This window comes from Myotis lucifugus, unplaced genomic scaffold, assembly GCF_000147115.1.
Source record: "Myotis lucifugus unplaced genomic scaffold, Myoluc2.0 scaffold_199, whole genome shotgun sequence".
NCBI classification, from domain to species: Eukaryota; Metazoa; Chordata; class Mammalia; order Chiroptera; family Vespertilionidae; genus Myotis; species Myotis lucifugus.
This window is the reverse complement of record NW_005871247.1, coordinates 236,294-250,791: the sequence shown is the minus strand read 5'-3', so window position 1 is coordinate 250,791 and position 14,498 is coordinate 236,294. Positions and strand designations below refer to the sequence as shown.

General features: G+C 45.5%; 1 protein-coding gene across 1 annotated transcript in view; it reads right to left on the bottom strand.

Annotated features, from left to right (window-relative positions):
* The window catches only part of CDRT4 (CMT1A duplicated region transcript 4), a 27,728-nt gene extending 16,427 nt beyond the window's left edge, over window positions 1-11,301 (bottom strand). Inside the window, exons 1-2 of the mRNA XM_014463145.2 lie at window positions 11,279-11,301; window positions 7,873-7,973 (exon numbers count right to left, since the gene is read on the bottom strand). Coding sequence (XP_014318631.1) covers window positions 7,873-7,973; window positions 11,279-11,301 — 124 coding nt within the window. The remainder of the gene's footprint in view (window positions 1-7,872; window positions 7,974-11,278) is intronic.
* Window positions 11,302-14,498: the final 3,197 nt, after the last annotated feature.

Sequence of the window (14,498 nt, the reverse complement as noted above, 5' to 3'; positions counted from 1 at the left end):
CTTAATTCTTACCCTCCCCTCTCAGTCACTTCCTTCAAGCCCTCATTTCCCTGCTTTATCCCTGTTTAAATTCCCAGGGTCTCCTCCTTATAATCTCTGCAAAATGACCTTAAAACCGCATATCCTGCCCCTACCATATTTGCATGACCAAGCCCAGTACTAGTGAAACCCAACTGTTGGGCTCTCCTGAGTGTTAGACCTCAGCAGCTGAACATGCTGGGAGAAAAATGCACCTGCTCTATCGTCTCACAGAGAATGATAATAAACTACAGTTTCCTGTGGCATGTTTCTGTGGGTGCAACCTAAGCACCTCACCCTATATTAACTAACTTAATCCTCACCAAAACCTTATGTATTAGATGCTCTATTTTCCTAATTTTATAAGAAAGGAGACTAAAGTCCATAGGGATGTTCAATAGCTCATCCAACATCACTCAAGGTTTTCACTCAGGTTGTCTACCTACAAAATCCTTTAGTTTCCTGCTTCTCTAAAAGTCAGTCAACACAACTAGCCCTGCCTACTATCTCCCTTTCCAAGTCTTTTCACTTTCCCACTCCCTAAATAACTATTCCAAACCACCTCAGCACCTCCTTCTTCCTCTCACTCTCAGCTGATATCCTTGCCTCACCCACCTTGGGGAAAAACTGAAGAATTCATCAGGAACTCCGGTATCTCTCCCCACCACCACACTGCCTTCCTTCCCACTATGATGCGCTTATTCTTATCAAATAATGTTTCTCCATTGCAACTCAGGCCCCTCCAAGATGCAATGGCCCTGGATATAGTCGATCACTCTCATGTTCTTCAAACATTTTTCTACTTGTTTCCAGACACCACTTACACCTATGTTCCTCCCACATCACTCACCGCCCTTCTTCTCAGTCTCTATTGATGATTTCTGAGCTCTCCTTTTTTTTTTTAATTTCCACCTGCCCCCAGGGTGACATCCATCAGTTCTGTGGCTTTATATCTCATCTATTTGGCAAATCTTAATTCTAGCCTGATCCTTTCCCCAAAGTTCAAACTTATATATCGAACCGCCATCCATACATCTTCATTTGTATAGTATCTAGTAGGATGTCAAACTTTTCATGGTTTAAACTCTTGACCTTACTCCCTAATATGTTTCTTTCTAGTCTTTTCCATTTCAGAGAGAGATGCCATCATTCAGAAAATTGCCTCATTCAAAAACCTGAGTTGTCTTTGATTTCTCTTGCTTCTTCACTTAGTATAGTCAATCCATTATTCTCCTCCCACCTCCCTCTACCATTATTTAACTTCTCTACATCACCAGTCTTATCCAAGACATCAACATCTGCTCATTGGACTACCAAAGACCTGCTAGGTGGTCTTACTTCCACTTTTTTCCCTTTCAATGCCTTCTCTACAGAACATCCAGAGTGACAACTATTAAACATAAATCAAATTAAATCCTCCTGCTGCCAACACTCCACAGGCTTCCCATTCCATTTAGAACACAATGCAAATTCCTTACTTTGGCCTACAAAGCCAGCCAAGGAGTTGAGTGGCTCCTTTCTGTCCTTGTAGCCTCAGTTGGTGCCATTCCCATCATTCACCACCCCAGCCTCCTTGGTCTTTCTTGCCTTCTCATACACACCGAGTTTGTTCCCATGTTAGGGACCTTCTCCAGCAGGTCCCTCTGCCTGGATGTGTTTTTCCCTTATCTTCGCATGGATGGTTCCTTCTTATAAGTCGTCCTGAATGTGAACTCTTCAGTGAGGCCTTTCATGACTGCCTAAAGCAACCACCAGTTCCTACCACATCTTTTATTTTCATTCTCTGCATAGCATTATTCCTGCTGGCATTCCTTAATATTTTCTCATTTGTTTATTTCCTCTTAACCAACTAGAACGTAAGAACAGGGATCTCATTGATCACATTCACTGCTCTGTCCTCAGGCACTTGAATCAGAACCATTAGATGAACAGGTGTTACTGCAATTGCCAGAGCAACTTCCCCTGGGATTGCCAAGGGTTGCTGGGAATTCAAACTTCAGGCAGCCACACACTTGCACAGGGAACCGTAGACTAGCTGGCTAACAGTAACTGCTAGTAATGAAGGTCAACTGGCAGAAGTGGGTGTTACCCTAATAAACATGAAAAATAAATATAACTAATGGGATTACCTGGATTCAAATCCTAGCACTGTCACTTACTGCTTCTAAGTGGGCAAATCTCTCTCTCTTTCTCTCTTTCCCTCCCTCCCTCTAGGATTTAGCTTTCCCATCTGTAACATGGGAACAACATGCCTCCTTTGCAGGAAGACTGTAAAGACTGAATGACTGAATAAGACCCTGCCTGTGAAGTGCCCAGAAGAGCAACAGATAGGGACTTAGAGCCACAACAGTCGAGGATCGCAAGTGAAGTGCAGCACTATCTGATACGGAAAGTTCCTGGGGCCTAAATGTACTGAATTCAAACTTCGCTTTTCTTCTGAACCTCCATGTCCATCCTCAATGGTCCAGTCTGTGCTCCATTCCCAGCAGACATGGCCAGGTCTTTCCACCATCAGATGCAGCACCCGGGGTACCTGCCAATTGCTGTTAGTGGGCGTGCTTGCCTCTTCACAAACATGTTTTCTTCCCCCAGAATGACTGTAAATGTACTCGTGTGGCCCCTGCTGTCCAGTCCCTTTCTCCTTCCAGAACTGCTCCTATGACTGTCCTTAGGGGAGACCGGCCAGCCCTCTAGGTAAGCTTATCCATAGCCAACGTTCCCCCCACCCTGCCCCCATGTGTCATCTACTTAGGACCGCCCATCTCTCTCTCTCTCTCTCTCTCTCTCTCTCTCTCTCTCTCTCTCTCTCTCTCACTGTTTCTTAAGGATTGAAGTAAGATAATTAAATTCCAGCCACAAGTTGTCTACTTTGAGGACTAATTATGGTCCAAGCCAAGGCCAGACTGACTTGCCTGGTTCTGATCTCCTCTAGGGCTCACTTCTGGCTGGAAGCTTTGGTAGGTCCCTGGTGAAGCTCATTTCACTATGTTTCTGAGAAACAGAATGAAGGGGGTAAACTGGCAAACTATAAATATAATGTCACTATTATGGATTGTTTTGTGGGAAATGGACAATTAAATATATAGGAAACTATTGCCTATGGTTTCAAGAGAAAATAACAATTATCAATTCCCCTGGAGGCCAAGAAAGAGGCCTTTTGAAATTGAGGAGCGATATTCAGTATATTCTAGGCACAAATATACTCAGGTGGTATACAGTGAAACATAACTGCTAACCATGTAGGAAGTAGCATGCCAGGAGATTTTGAAGTGAAGTCCTGATAAAAAGAGTTTTTGTTGAGTTAGAAGTCCAATCAAACAACAAGGGCTGTGATGTGCCGTGAGATGCACAGAATCCTTGTAAATCTGGGAACGGCCCTTCACAGAGTGTGTCCTATCGCATGGCTGCCCTCACCCCAGCGAAAGCCTGGCCTTTAGCATCCACCTATGTGTAGCATGGCAGAAACCTAGCTTGCTCCTTGCTGCTCTTATGGTGTTTTTGTGATGTTATTACATATGTAGCTCAATATCTCAAGAGGGCAAACTAGTAAGAGAACTAGCCAAAGTTCCTGATAAGGAAAAGCTGCAAATTAAATAATTGTTTGGACTTTGGAGGAAAGTGTAGTGTAAAATTAAGTGCGTGTGTTCAGTACAGGCCAACTGCTTCTTAGCTGTGTGAGTGGAGATGAGATGCTTAAACTTTTGAAGTCTTATTGTTCCCATCTGTAAAATAGGGACAATAACAAGAACTATCCGTGGGTTGCTCTGAGGATTTTTGTCATGAGATAATTCACATAAGGCATTGAGCACAGGGCCTGGGTGTGTGGTGAGAGCCCATCGGTTAACTGCTGTCAACATTAGTATGTAGGATTGTGGTATCTTCCACAATGTCAAACAGCTGGTCCAACTTTCAGGCTGGAGCAATTAGTAACAGAATGCATCCCACCAAAAACAGGTCAAAAAGTGAAGATCAGGAAAGAGATTGGAACAGCAGGCGGTCAGAAGATGGACTCGGGGGACCCTGCAACACAAATACTACCACACTGCTGCCCCCACATCTCACTACCCCACCCCGTCCGCCCCACTTTGCAGATCCAAACAGCCCTCTTTATACCACTTATACCCTCTGCTCACAAAGCAGACCCTCTGCAGAGCATTATTGACCTTGAGCAGTTTGAGGCATCTGTGTAGACAGACATGTGTCCACATGCACATGTAACACAGAGCCCTGAGTGGGACATATGAATGTTCTCTGGGATGAACCACACACTCAGCATGCACAGACATGTGTACACACACACACACACACACACACACACACACACAGCCTGTGTGACTAACTCGAGTCAGCAGCCATGTCTCCCATGCAGCCTCCAGCATTGACACCCCCCGTCCTAGCTGAGTTCTATGTCCCTTCTCAGGTCTCTGCAGCCTGCTCTACAATGACTTAATGAGTGACACTGGGCCAAGAAGTCTCGCCAAATTCCTACTGGGAATAATCTGAAGACTGAGGAATGCAGGCAGTGTTAAAGGGGATGTGGGATGGAGCATAGGACTTAGAGTCAGGAGAATTGCTTTTGAAATACAACTTCACCTTTTTATGTCTAATCTTGAGCCAATTCTTAAACTTTCTGAACTTCAGTTTTCTCATATCCAGGATGAGAAACACCCTGCCTCAATAAATGTTTTGATAATCCTATTAATTCATATAAAAGCACTTCATGACTGCCCTGGTTGGGGGGCTCAGTTGGTTGGAGCGTCATTCCCTGCACCAAAGTTTGCAGGTTCAATTCCCTGTCAGGGCACATACCTAAGTTGCAGGTTCAATTTCAAGTGATCGATGTTTCTCTGAGAAGTCTTCTGGATGCTAGGACAACAAAGCTCCAAGGAGTGGACATGGAACTCGCTCCCTCTGCCCATCATGGCCACTGGCTGGTCAGAACTGCTGGGCAGCCAGCCCGCAGGCTGCACAGGCTCCACAGCAGCTGGGCTCATGGCGCCTCAAGGAGGCAGGCTCCAAGACGGCCCTATTGGTCCACCTCCTGGTGCTCACATGCTGATGAAACGCCCCCTTGAGCAGCAGCTCACTTCTAACAAATACAATACGCAAAAGTGACAGGATGCTACTTCTGAGATTAGGTTACAGAAGTTTGGCTCTCATCTTGAACTCTCTCTCTCCTCCATTTCATTCATTCTGTGGGAAGCTATACGATGAGCTTCCCTCTGGAGAAGCTGGCATACCAGGGGACTGAGGGAGGGTTCCAGACAACAGCTAGGAATGGAGGCCCTTCATGGAGCAGGCTGTGAGGACTTGATCTCACCAATAATTATGTGCGTGTGGAGTGGAGCCTCCCACAGCTGAGCCTCCAGGTGGGACCACAGCCCCAGCCAGAACCATGCCCATCTCTCCTGCAGACAGAGGCACAGAGCAAGTCACACCCAAATTCCAGGCACAGAGAAACTAGGACAAATGTTTGCTTCAAGCAACTAGTGTGGGGTAATTCATTACACCAGACCCTTACCTGACATTCAGAGGAAACTCCTGCCACGAGGCTGCACAGCGAAGGGCTTTGCACTCTGCTAGCCATGGGAGCCACTCCACTGAGTAACCACTCCTCTCACTCACCCCTGACTCCCTACTCCTCTCACCCCATCTCTACAGGACAAAACCGTTGCTATTGAGAGGAAAACACAGAGTTATAAAATAGCAAAAAATGAAGCCATCGTCAATTTTGAAGCAGCCATCTTGAAACGGCAGACTTACTCACTCTGCCAGAGGGGTTGGGACTGGAGGGAGGGATGGGACAAAGTGTGAAGGAGATGCAGAGATGGTGCTAGTGTGCCTGCTTTGCACATTACCTGAGGGGCACAGGAAGCTGAAATTTTAATGGTTTGTTTTAAAACCAAGTAAACATATCCTTGGCATCAAAATGACTTTGTGAAAGCAGCCAGATCAAATGACAAGTTCTCTCGGGGAACTGTTTTATCCAACCCCACTATGTAAATACTAGAGGCCTGTTGCATGAACAGATTCGTGCAATAGGCCTTCCTTTCCCCTGTCTGCTGGCACCGGTTTTCCTCCAGCACCCGGGACCCAGGCCTTCACTCCGGCCGGAGCCGCCTTCAGTCTTTGCTCCACCACTTCACGCCTATGTATGCAAATTAACTGCCATCTTTGTCGGCGGTTAATTTGCATATCTCACTGATTAGCCAATGGGAAGTGTAGCGAAGGTACGGTCAATTACCATGTTTGTCTATTATTAGATAGGACTATATGGGCTCCACCCAGAGCCTGAGGTCAGGGTTGCCACTGACCTTCCCTTCCTGCTGTTCCTGCACAAGCTCACACATGCATATGCACGCGCATACACTCTCACACACACACACACACCATAAAAGGGGCTCTGGGGTCTGAGAGCACAGGGGAATGATGTGAGTTTCAAGGCCACTGTCAACCCCATGCCATACTCGCATTTGGTTGAATGGTGCTGGCCGGTGTGGTTCAGTGGGTTGGAGTGTCATGCCATACATTGAAAAGTCGTGGGTTTGATCCCAGTCAGGGCACATACCTGTGTTTCAGGTTTAAGCCCTGGTTGGGGCATGTATGAAAAGGCAACTGATCGATGTTTCTCTCCCTTCCTCTCTCTCTCAAATCAATAAAAACATGTCTTTTGGTGAAAAAAAAAAAAAAGAGGCTGAACAGCACCTGTGCAGAGGCTGGAGCTTCACCAAAGACTCCACAGATGCGAGTCATCATGGGTCCCAGTGTGTCCCTGAATGGTCCTCAGCCCAGAACATTGGATGAAGAAGCTGTTTGCTATGCGAAGTGGAAGAGCACCATTCTCTTTGAAATGATTCTATTGGTTTCCTGAAGTTCGCGGTGTCTTTACAGCCGTTGATTTATCAACACTTACAGGGAAGACTGTCTCTCATGGGTTGTGCCGTCATTGACCATCTTGCTCAGCAATAAACCATAGCAGTGGGTATAGGCGACCACAGTCTCCAACCAGCATGGTTCTGAGAGTTTTAATCAGCCATCCTGGGGACAGGTCTTTCCAGCCTGACTTTCTATCCCTCGTGTCATTAGACCATCCTGGGCCACAGTTTCCTCCTGGGTAGCAATGAGGATTCGGGTTTGCCACCCTCAGCTCCATCCGTCTCTGCCCTCCTGGTCCATCCGTCTCTGCCCTCCTGGCACAGCAGGCCCCAGAAACCAGATGCACTCACATTGCCAGGACCCACCAAACAAATTTCTCAGGAGCCCAGCTCCTGGGTTTATACTGCAGAGAAAACACTGCAAGCCCAACCGCCAGAACTGGGCTGGCTTTCAGTCCCCCAGCATTTCAAGAGGAAAGCTGACTTTTGCTCTGAAGGGTGGAAATGCGAAAGCACAGTGAGAGTTCTGAGAGGGGCCCACGGAGCCAGGCTCACAGTCTCTCCATCCACCACATGGAATTCCAGACACTGAAGGCGCCCAGCGGGCCGGCTTCTACTGCCTGCCAGCTGCCATAGACCCGGGTCTGTCCGTGCAGCTGCAGCGTGGAGCCAGAAATCTGGAAGAATTTAACACCCGCCGGTTCAGACACAGGAAAACATTGTTCCAAGTAAACACTGGAATCCTCCTCATCACCCAGGAATGTGCAGCCAGCAGGGCTGAGATCAGCAGCAGCTCTGCCTGGGCTGCGGCCTGGGAGGGCCGGGGACTCCAGATCTGCTTTCTGGATGAGCCACGGTCAAGGCTGGGAGGTCAGCACATGGGCTTTTCCCCTTACAGCCACAAGCCCACAGGAGCCCACAGGACCCAGCCTGCATGCAGCAGCCGCAGGGTCCTTAACCCTGGGAAAACAGCAGGCACCTCCCGGTAGAGCTGAGCGGGTCAGGATGTCTGGGACTCTGGGCTCCTTGGTCTGCTGCAGGCTGCGAAGGAAGCACTTTTCCTGCAGGAAGAAAGGGGCTCTGTGTGCAGGGAGGGTGCAGGGAGGGCGCAGGGCCTGCACCAGAAGACGTGTGTGTGATGGGCTGTGGCCACCAGCCGCCATAGTGCCTTGAGGGACACCTAACACACTCCACCTCTCAGAAGCCAGGAGCCAGGCCCCAGCGGTTTCCTCCACCTGGAGAGCAGAGAGCAGCACTTGAGTCATCAGGGGCCACACGATGGGTCCCAGAAAAATGTTACCCCTCAAATCGCTGTGTCATTGTGTTCCTCTGCCTAAACCCCGCACAAAAAGCTGCAGGCATGAGCTGAATTGTTAAAGGACTCCTACAGTCAAAACAAAACCTTGCAGGTTAGGAAGGGCTCCCCAAGAATGCAGAGTCCACAGGAGCTCCAAGCAGAGCCCTTGCAGGGCTGCCCAGGAGCAAATCCAGGGACAGCCTTTCTCTGACTCAGCACAGCTCTCACTTCAGCATCAGCCCTTAGGGGTCCACAGAGGTGCATTTAATTCCCTCATTTTTATGCAAATTTATCAAGTGCCTTCTAAGAACCAGGAAAGCCAGAGGGACAGCATCCCTTCTCTCAGGGAGCATGGGTTCTGGACAGAGGTCCTCAGAGTGGTCTGAGGGCCAGCAGAAGCAGCATCATGGAAGCATGTTAGAAATGCATTTTCTCTGGTTCCACCCTGGCCTACATCATACACTCTGGGGTGGGGCCCAGGGACTGTATTTCAACATGCCCTCTTGGTGATGCTGATGCCTTTGAAAGTTTGAGAAGGAAGTTTAAGAATCACCCAACCTAATCTGTGGTCTCCTCACTGGAGAACAGAAAAGCAGAAAGGTTAATGGTTTGCTTCAGGCACATCATAGAAATGGTGCGTTAATATGCCCCTAGATTCAGAACAGCTGTGCCAAACTGTGATGTCACTGGAAATGTTGATTCAAGTTTCAGAAACACTTCTTCACGTTGGCCACCTTTTACTGGTGGTTTCTGAGCAATCAAACAAGTGGGATGCCTTTCAGCTTGTGCCTCGTGGCTTCATTTGAAGGCTACTTTGAGAAGATTGTTGTCTTTAGGGTGTCCTCCTCACCTAATTCTTGGTGGGCATCAAGGAGATTATACCACCAGATTTCCTAAGTTGATTTTTAAATGAAAGTACCAACTGATGAAGTAAAATCTCAGTTGTCCATTCAGCAAATGTCTTTGATGTTGCCAAACCCAGTTACCTACTTTGCATTTACCACCCAGCTTGTCTGGCCTATTGCAGCGATGGAACCTCCAGCCACTATCCAAACCCCTCTTCCCCTAGGTCCATCCCTCCCCCTCTGCCTGGGATCACCACCTCACTGCCTGTTCTTTCAGGTTCTTTGCTGGTTCCTTCTCCTCTGCTCCACTTCAGTCTGGATGCCCATCTCTTCCCCAGGGCACCCCCTCTCAGGGTGACCTTATTACTGGGCCATGCTCCCACACGTGTCTCCAGCCATGGACTCATATCTGAACTCCAGGATTACATAACAAATCCCCAATGGGATAGCTCTCCTTGGATGTTGACAGTGCCTCAGAACTACTTTATTACACACACACACACACACACACACACACACACACACTCCACACCTGCTTCTTCATTGGTCTCCCACGTTTTATTAAACAGCACAACCAACACACCATTTGACAAAATAGGAGTCTTTTTCAACTTTCCTTCATCCTCAAAATCCAATTTATCATCAAGCCATGTCAACTCAGCCGGCAGAAATACAGTATCTTAAATCTATCATCTTCTCTACATTCTCCTCTGATGACAACTGCTACTACTACTACTACTACTACTAATGGCTTACAGCATGGGTGCCCATGTTTTACATGTATTAACTTGTTAAACTTTCCCAATACACACATGAGTTAAGTATTACTTTGAGCCCCTCTTACAGAGGGTAAAATTGAGGCACATAGAGTCTCAGTGACTTGTTTGTTAAAAGTCACACATCTCTTGTAGTGAAGCCAGGGTTGGTAGTGGGCAGTTGACACCAGGACCCATGTGACTAGACTCCATGGCCAACACATAGGGTTCACACAGGAGGAGGGAGAGGACTGCAGGGAGAAATTAGTTTGTAAACAAAGGTGGAAGTCAAACCATGAAGGTCCCACCTTGGTGTGCTGTGCTCCCTGTTTCCTCACCTGGAGCATTCATGCTGAAGAGTTACTTTAGCTTGGGCACTGTGGTGACTGTTGAATGGCTTTAAGCAGGGAGCAGCATTGTCAGCTTTGGCTTTTAGAAAGCAGAGACCTATAGCTATCCACCAAGGACTTGTACAACTTGATGCTGAAAATAAATTGCCCAGCCAAAAATTCTATTCCCCCCACTTTGTATCTAGGAAGTCTTGTGTCTGAGTTCTGGCTACCTGCAGACCTTGCTCCAATGTGACCCTTCATTCTCTTTCTTTCTCTGTTCATAAACGTGAAGTAAAGGAATCCAAGTTCCTAGGAGATTACAGAACCACCACATGGCAGTTGACCACAAAATACCCAATTGAATTATACTTCTATTGTGTGAAGTCCCTGATATGTGGGTGGTTATTTGTTACAGCATCTGGGGATACCTTAATAACCCCTATGGCCTTGCTATAATAATGGACTGGAGGCCAACAAGGTTGGAGGATAAAAGTCAGTAAATAAGCTCCTTGCCAACTGGGGAAAAGTATATGAGAAACTGAACCTAATGAATGGCAGTGAAAATGAACATAGGGGAACAGAATGCGATCACAACTAACTATAGGGATGGAGGAGAGACAGGGGTCTAGGATGATACTCGGGTCTCTGAGATGGGTGATGGAGAAGAGCAACAGAGAAGATCCAGTGTGGAAAAAGAGTGCTTAGCTTCACTTGGGGCATTGTAGAAAATCCAGGAATTGTGCCCAATGAGCAATTGGTCATATGAATTTGTTATCCAAGGAAATGGCCATGGTTATAGGAATAGAATTGGTTAATAGTGAGGACAAAGATCATCATATACCTCATTTGCTTAAAATGAGTTGAGAAAGGACTGATACTTGAACCAGGACTGGGTGGAATCCACCAGAGAGAAGGATGTAGTATAATAAAATTATTTTAAAAAATTGTTTTGTCTTTGCTCTCTTCCTGGCACAGAGCTCCTAAAACCTTTGAGACGTATGTCTTTTGTATGCTAATGATATAGCCATGGAGGACCACTGGATAGCTTCAAATGAGGTCCGTGGCCAGAAAGACCAGCTGTGTGATTCAAGGGCCTGAACTTCTGGCCCCATCTCAACCACCATGGAGGGGAGGGGATGGAGATTGAGTCACTCACCTGTGGTCAATGATCTGATCCATCGTGGCTACATAATGAACCTCCATAAAATTCCTGTAAACTGGGGTTCAGGGAGCTCCCTGGCTTGTGGACACATGGCTGTGCTGGGAAGGTGACATGCCTGAAGGGGCATGGAAGTTCTGTGCCACCCTGTCTCTTCCATATGGCTGTTTCTGACTTGCAGCATTTATAACAAATTGGTGAACCTAAGCAAAGCATTGTCCTGAGTTCTGCGAGTCATTCTACCAAATGATCAAACCAGAGGAAGGGGTCGTGGGAACCCCTGACTTTATAGCCAGTTAGAAGAACAGGGGCCTCTGGAACTTTAAACTAGTGTCTGAAGTGAGGGCAGTCTTATGGGACAAAGCCCCCAACCTTTGTGGGGTCTATGCTAACTTTGCATTGTTAGTGTCATATTTGAATTGAATCCTAGGACACCCCATTGGTGTTTGAGAATCAAAGACTTGGTTGGTGTGTGAAACATCACACATTTGATGTCAGAAAAAACAAACATCACAGGGATGGACATGTCAATGGCCACAGGAATGTCAAGAGACTCAAGGATTAAATGAGCCCATTGGAGGTGACACTAGAAATGCATTTAGGAGGGTAATTCCATTCAATGACAGGATAAACACCAGCCTTTGGCACGCTGCGGAGAGCATGGGGAGGGAGGAAATGAGGGCCGAGTCTGTAACAACAGGTCCTAATGGAGGCCTTGCCAGCCCTGTTCAAGGAACAGACGCTCCAACTCATTCATTCCTTACTGGAACCTATGAGAGTGCCACCATTCTGTTAGAGGGAAACAGCCTCAAAAAAAATCAAGCAATGTTTTCAAAGTCCTACATTTATCAGGTGGTGAGGTTAAAATTCAAAACCAAGTCAGTGTGATTCTAAAACCTCTGTCCTTCACTGGTACTCTATGATTGTATGTGTAGATACCCAAACAAATATACACACAAGCCATAAGAAATAGTGAGTTTAGCAAGGTTGCTGACATAAGAACAGCATACAAAAATAATTTGCATTTCTAAATATCAGACATAAACATAACATAAAATGTCTAAAATGATACAATTGCTTCAAAAATATCAATGTTAAGAGTGAGTCTAACAAAAGATGTACAAACCCACCCTACAGAGAATTATACATTATTGAAAAAATCTTTACTACCTAAATAAATGGAGGAATGTACCATGTTTATTGTAAAAATGTCAATTCTCCTAAAATTGAGACATAGATTTGATATAATCTTAAGCAAAATTCCAACAGCATTGTTTGTAGAAACTGACAAGCTGATTTTAAGTTTTATATAGACATTAAAAGAGGTAAGAACAGAGAAGGCAATCTTGAAGATGAACAAACTTGAAGAACATATTATGTTAGTTTTCAAAATACATAAACTCCAAATCATTCAAAACAGTGCATAACTGGTATAACCACAGATAAACAGACACATAGCATACACCAGAAAGCTCAGAAGTTTCCTTATGGCTCAGCAGAGTGGTGAGGGAAGGACAGTATTGAAAATACTGGATCACGTGAATACCCATATGGGAAAATAATTACGCCTAATTCCTACCCTCTCACAAGATCCAAGAAATCAAGTCCAGGTGGGTTGTACTTGTAAATGTTTGCAATGTTAGAACTAAACAACAAAGCCTCTAGGAGACAGCAAAGGAAAATATCTCCCTGCCAGCAGGGCAGAAAGAAATTTCTTAAAGTTAAGAATTTCTGTTCACTGAGAGATACCACTAACAAAATGAAAAGGCAAGCCTCAGTACAGGAGAAGGTTTTTGTACTCTAATAACCAAAAAGGGCTTATATATGGAATATATTTAATTTTTAAAAAACTACAATCAATTTTTAAAAGACCAAAAAATAGAAAAAATGGTCGAGATGTGAATAGGTTCATCGCAAAAGATAATATCAAAATGGTAAAATAAACAAAGGAAAAGATACTCAACCTCTAGGGAATCTGCATTATAACCACAATGAGATACTGCCATTAGAATGGCTAATTTTTTTAAGCTAACAATGTCAAGTGGAGAGAAGATATACAGCGATGATAATGCCCATGAGACTGCCAGTGGGAACATGAACTGAAAATTTTGACATCATCTACTAAAGACAAACATGTAAACACTCTGTGTACAAGCAGTTCCACACCCAGGTCAGAAATGTGTGACATGAAAATGCAGGGTCAAGAATGTCTATAACCACACTACTTATAATAGCCCCAAACTGGAAATAACCCAAATATCTACATAGAGTGAACTGGACAGTGGGATGGAATAGAATGTACAGTGGTATATTCATTCAATGGAACACTATATAGCAATGAATATAAATAAGCTATATCTATGTGTAACCACAATGAACCTCACAAACATAATCTTGAGTGAAAGAGGTCAGGCAAACTATAGTGTTTGGGGCTACATTTCCTCAGTGTAAAGCAAGGGTGTGAATACCACAAATTTGGGAGTGTAGTTACCTCTGAGCATTAGAGAAGAGGTAAGTAATGGGAGGACATGGAGGAACTAGAGGGCTAGCAGTGCCCTATTCCCTGACATGAGGGATTATTACCCGGTGGCCACTTTTGCTAAATCACAAAGATGTAAGCTGTATGTCTTTGTGCACTTGATGTAATTTCACATTTTAAAAATCTTTTTTAAGATGTAAGGATGGTAGAGCTGGGAAAGGGGGTGGAAAAGGTGGAAAGGCATAAAGCAAAAAGTGCTAAAAGGATGGAAATGGAAGGTTGTGTAGAATTGTTTGGCTGTTACTTATAAGCCAACCACTGTTACCATGATTTTAGGGTGACCAGTGGCAAGGAGGGGGCGGTTAGTGTGGTGTGTGTGTGTATGTGTTGTTATGCATGAGTGTGGATGTATGTGTGTGAGAGAATGAGGGTATGTATATGAGAGAGTGTGGGTATGCATACAATGCATGGGAGTATGTGGGAATGGATGGGTAGATGTGGGTGTGCATATGTTTATGTGTGGGTGTGAATGGATGTGGGTATGTATGTGTGGGTGTGTGGTGTATGTGTTTGGGTGGGTATGTGGGTATGTATGGGTGTATTGGGTATGGGTGTGAGTGTGTGGGTGTTGGGTGAGTGTGTGTAGGTGTGTATGAGTGTGTGTGTTTAGGTGGGTGTGTGGGGATGGGTGTATGTGTGAGAGAGAGAGAGATTCTCTTTAGCATCAGTGAGGAGAAT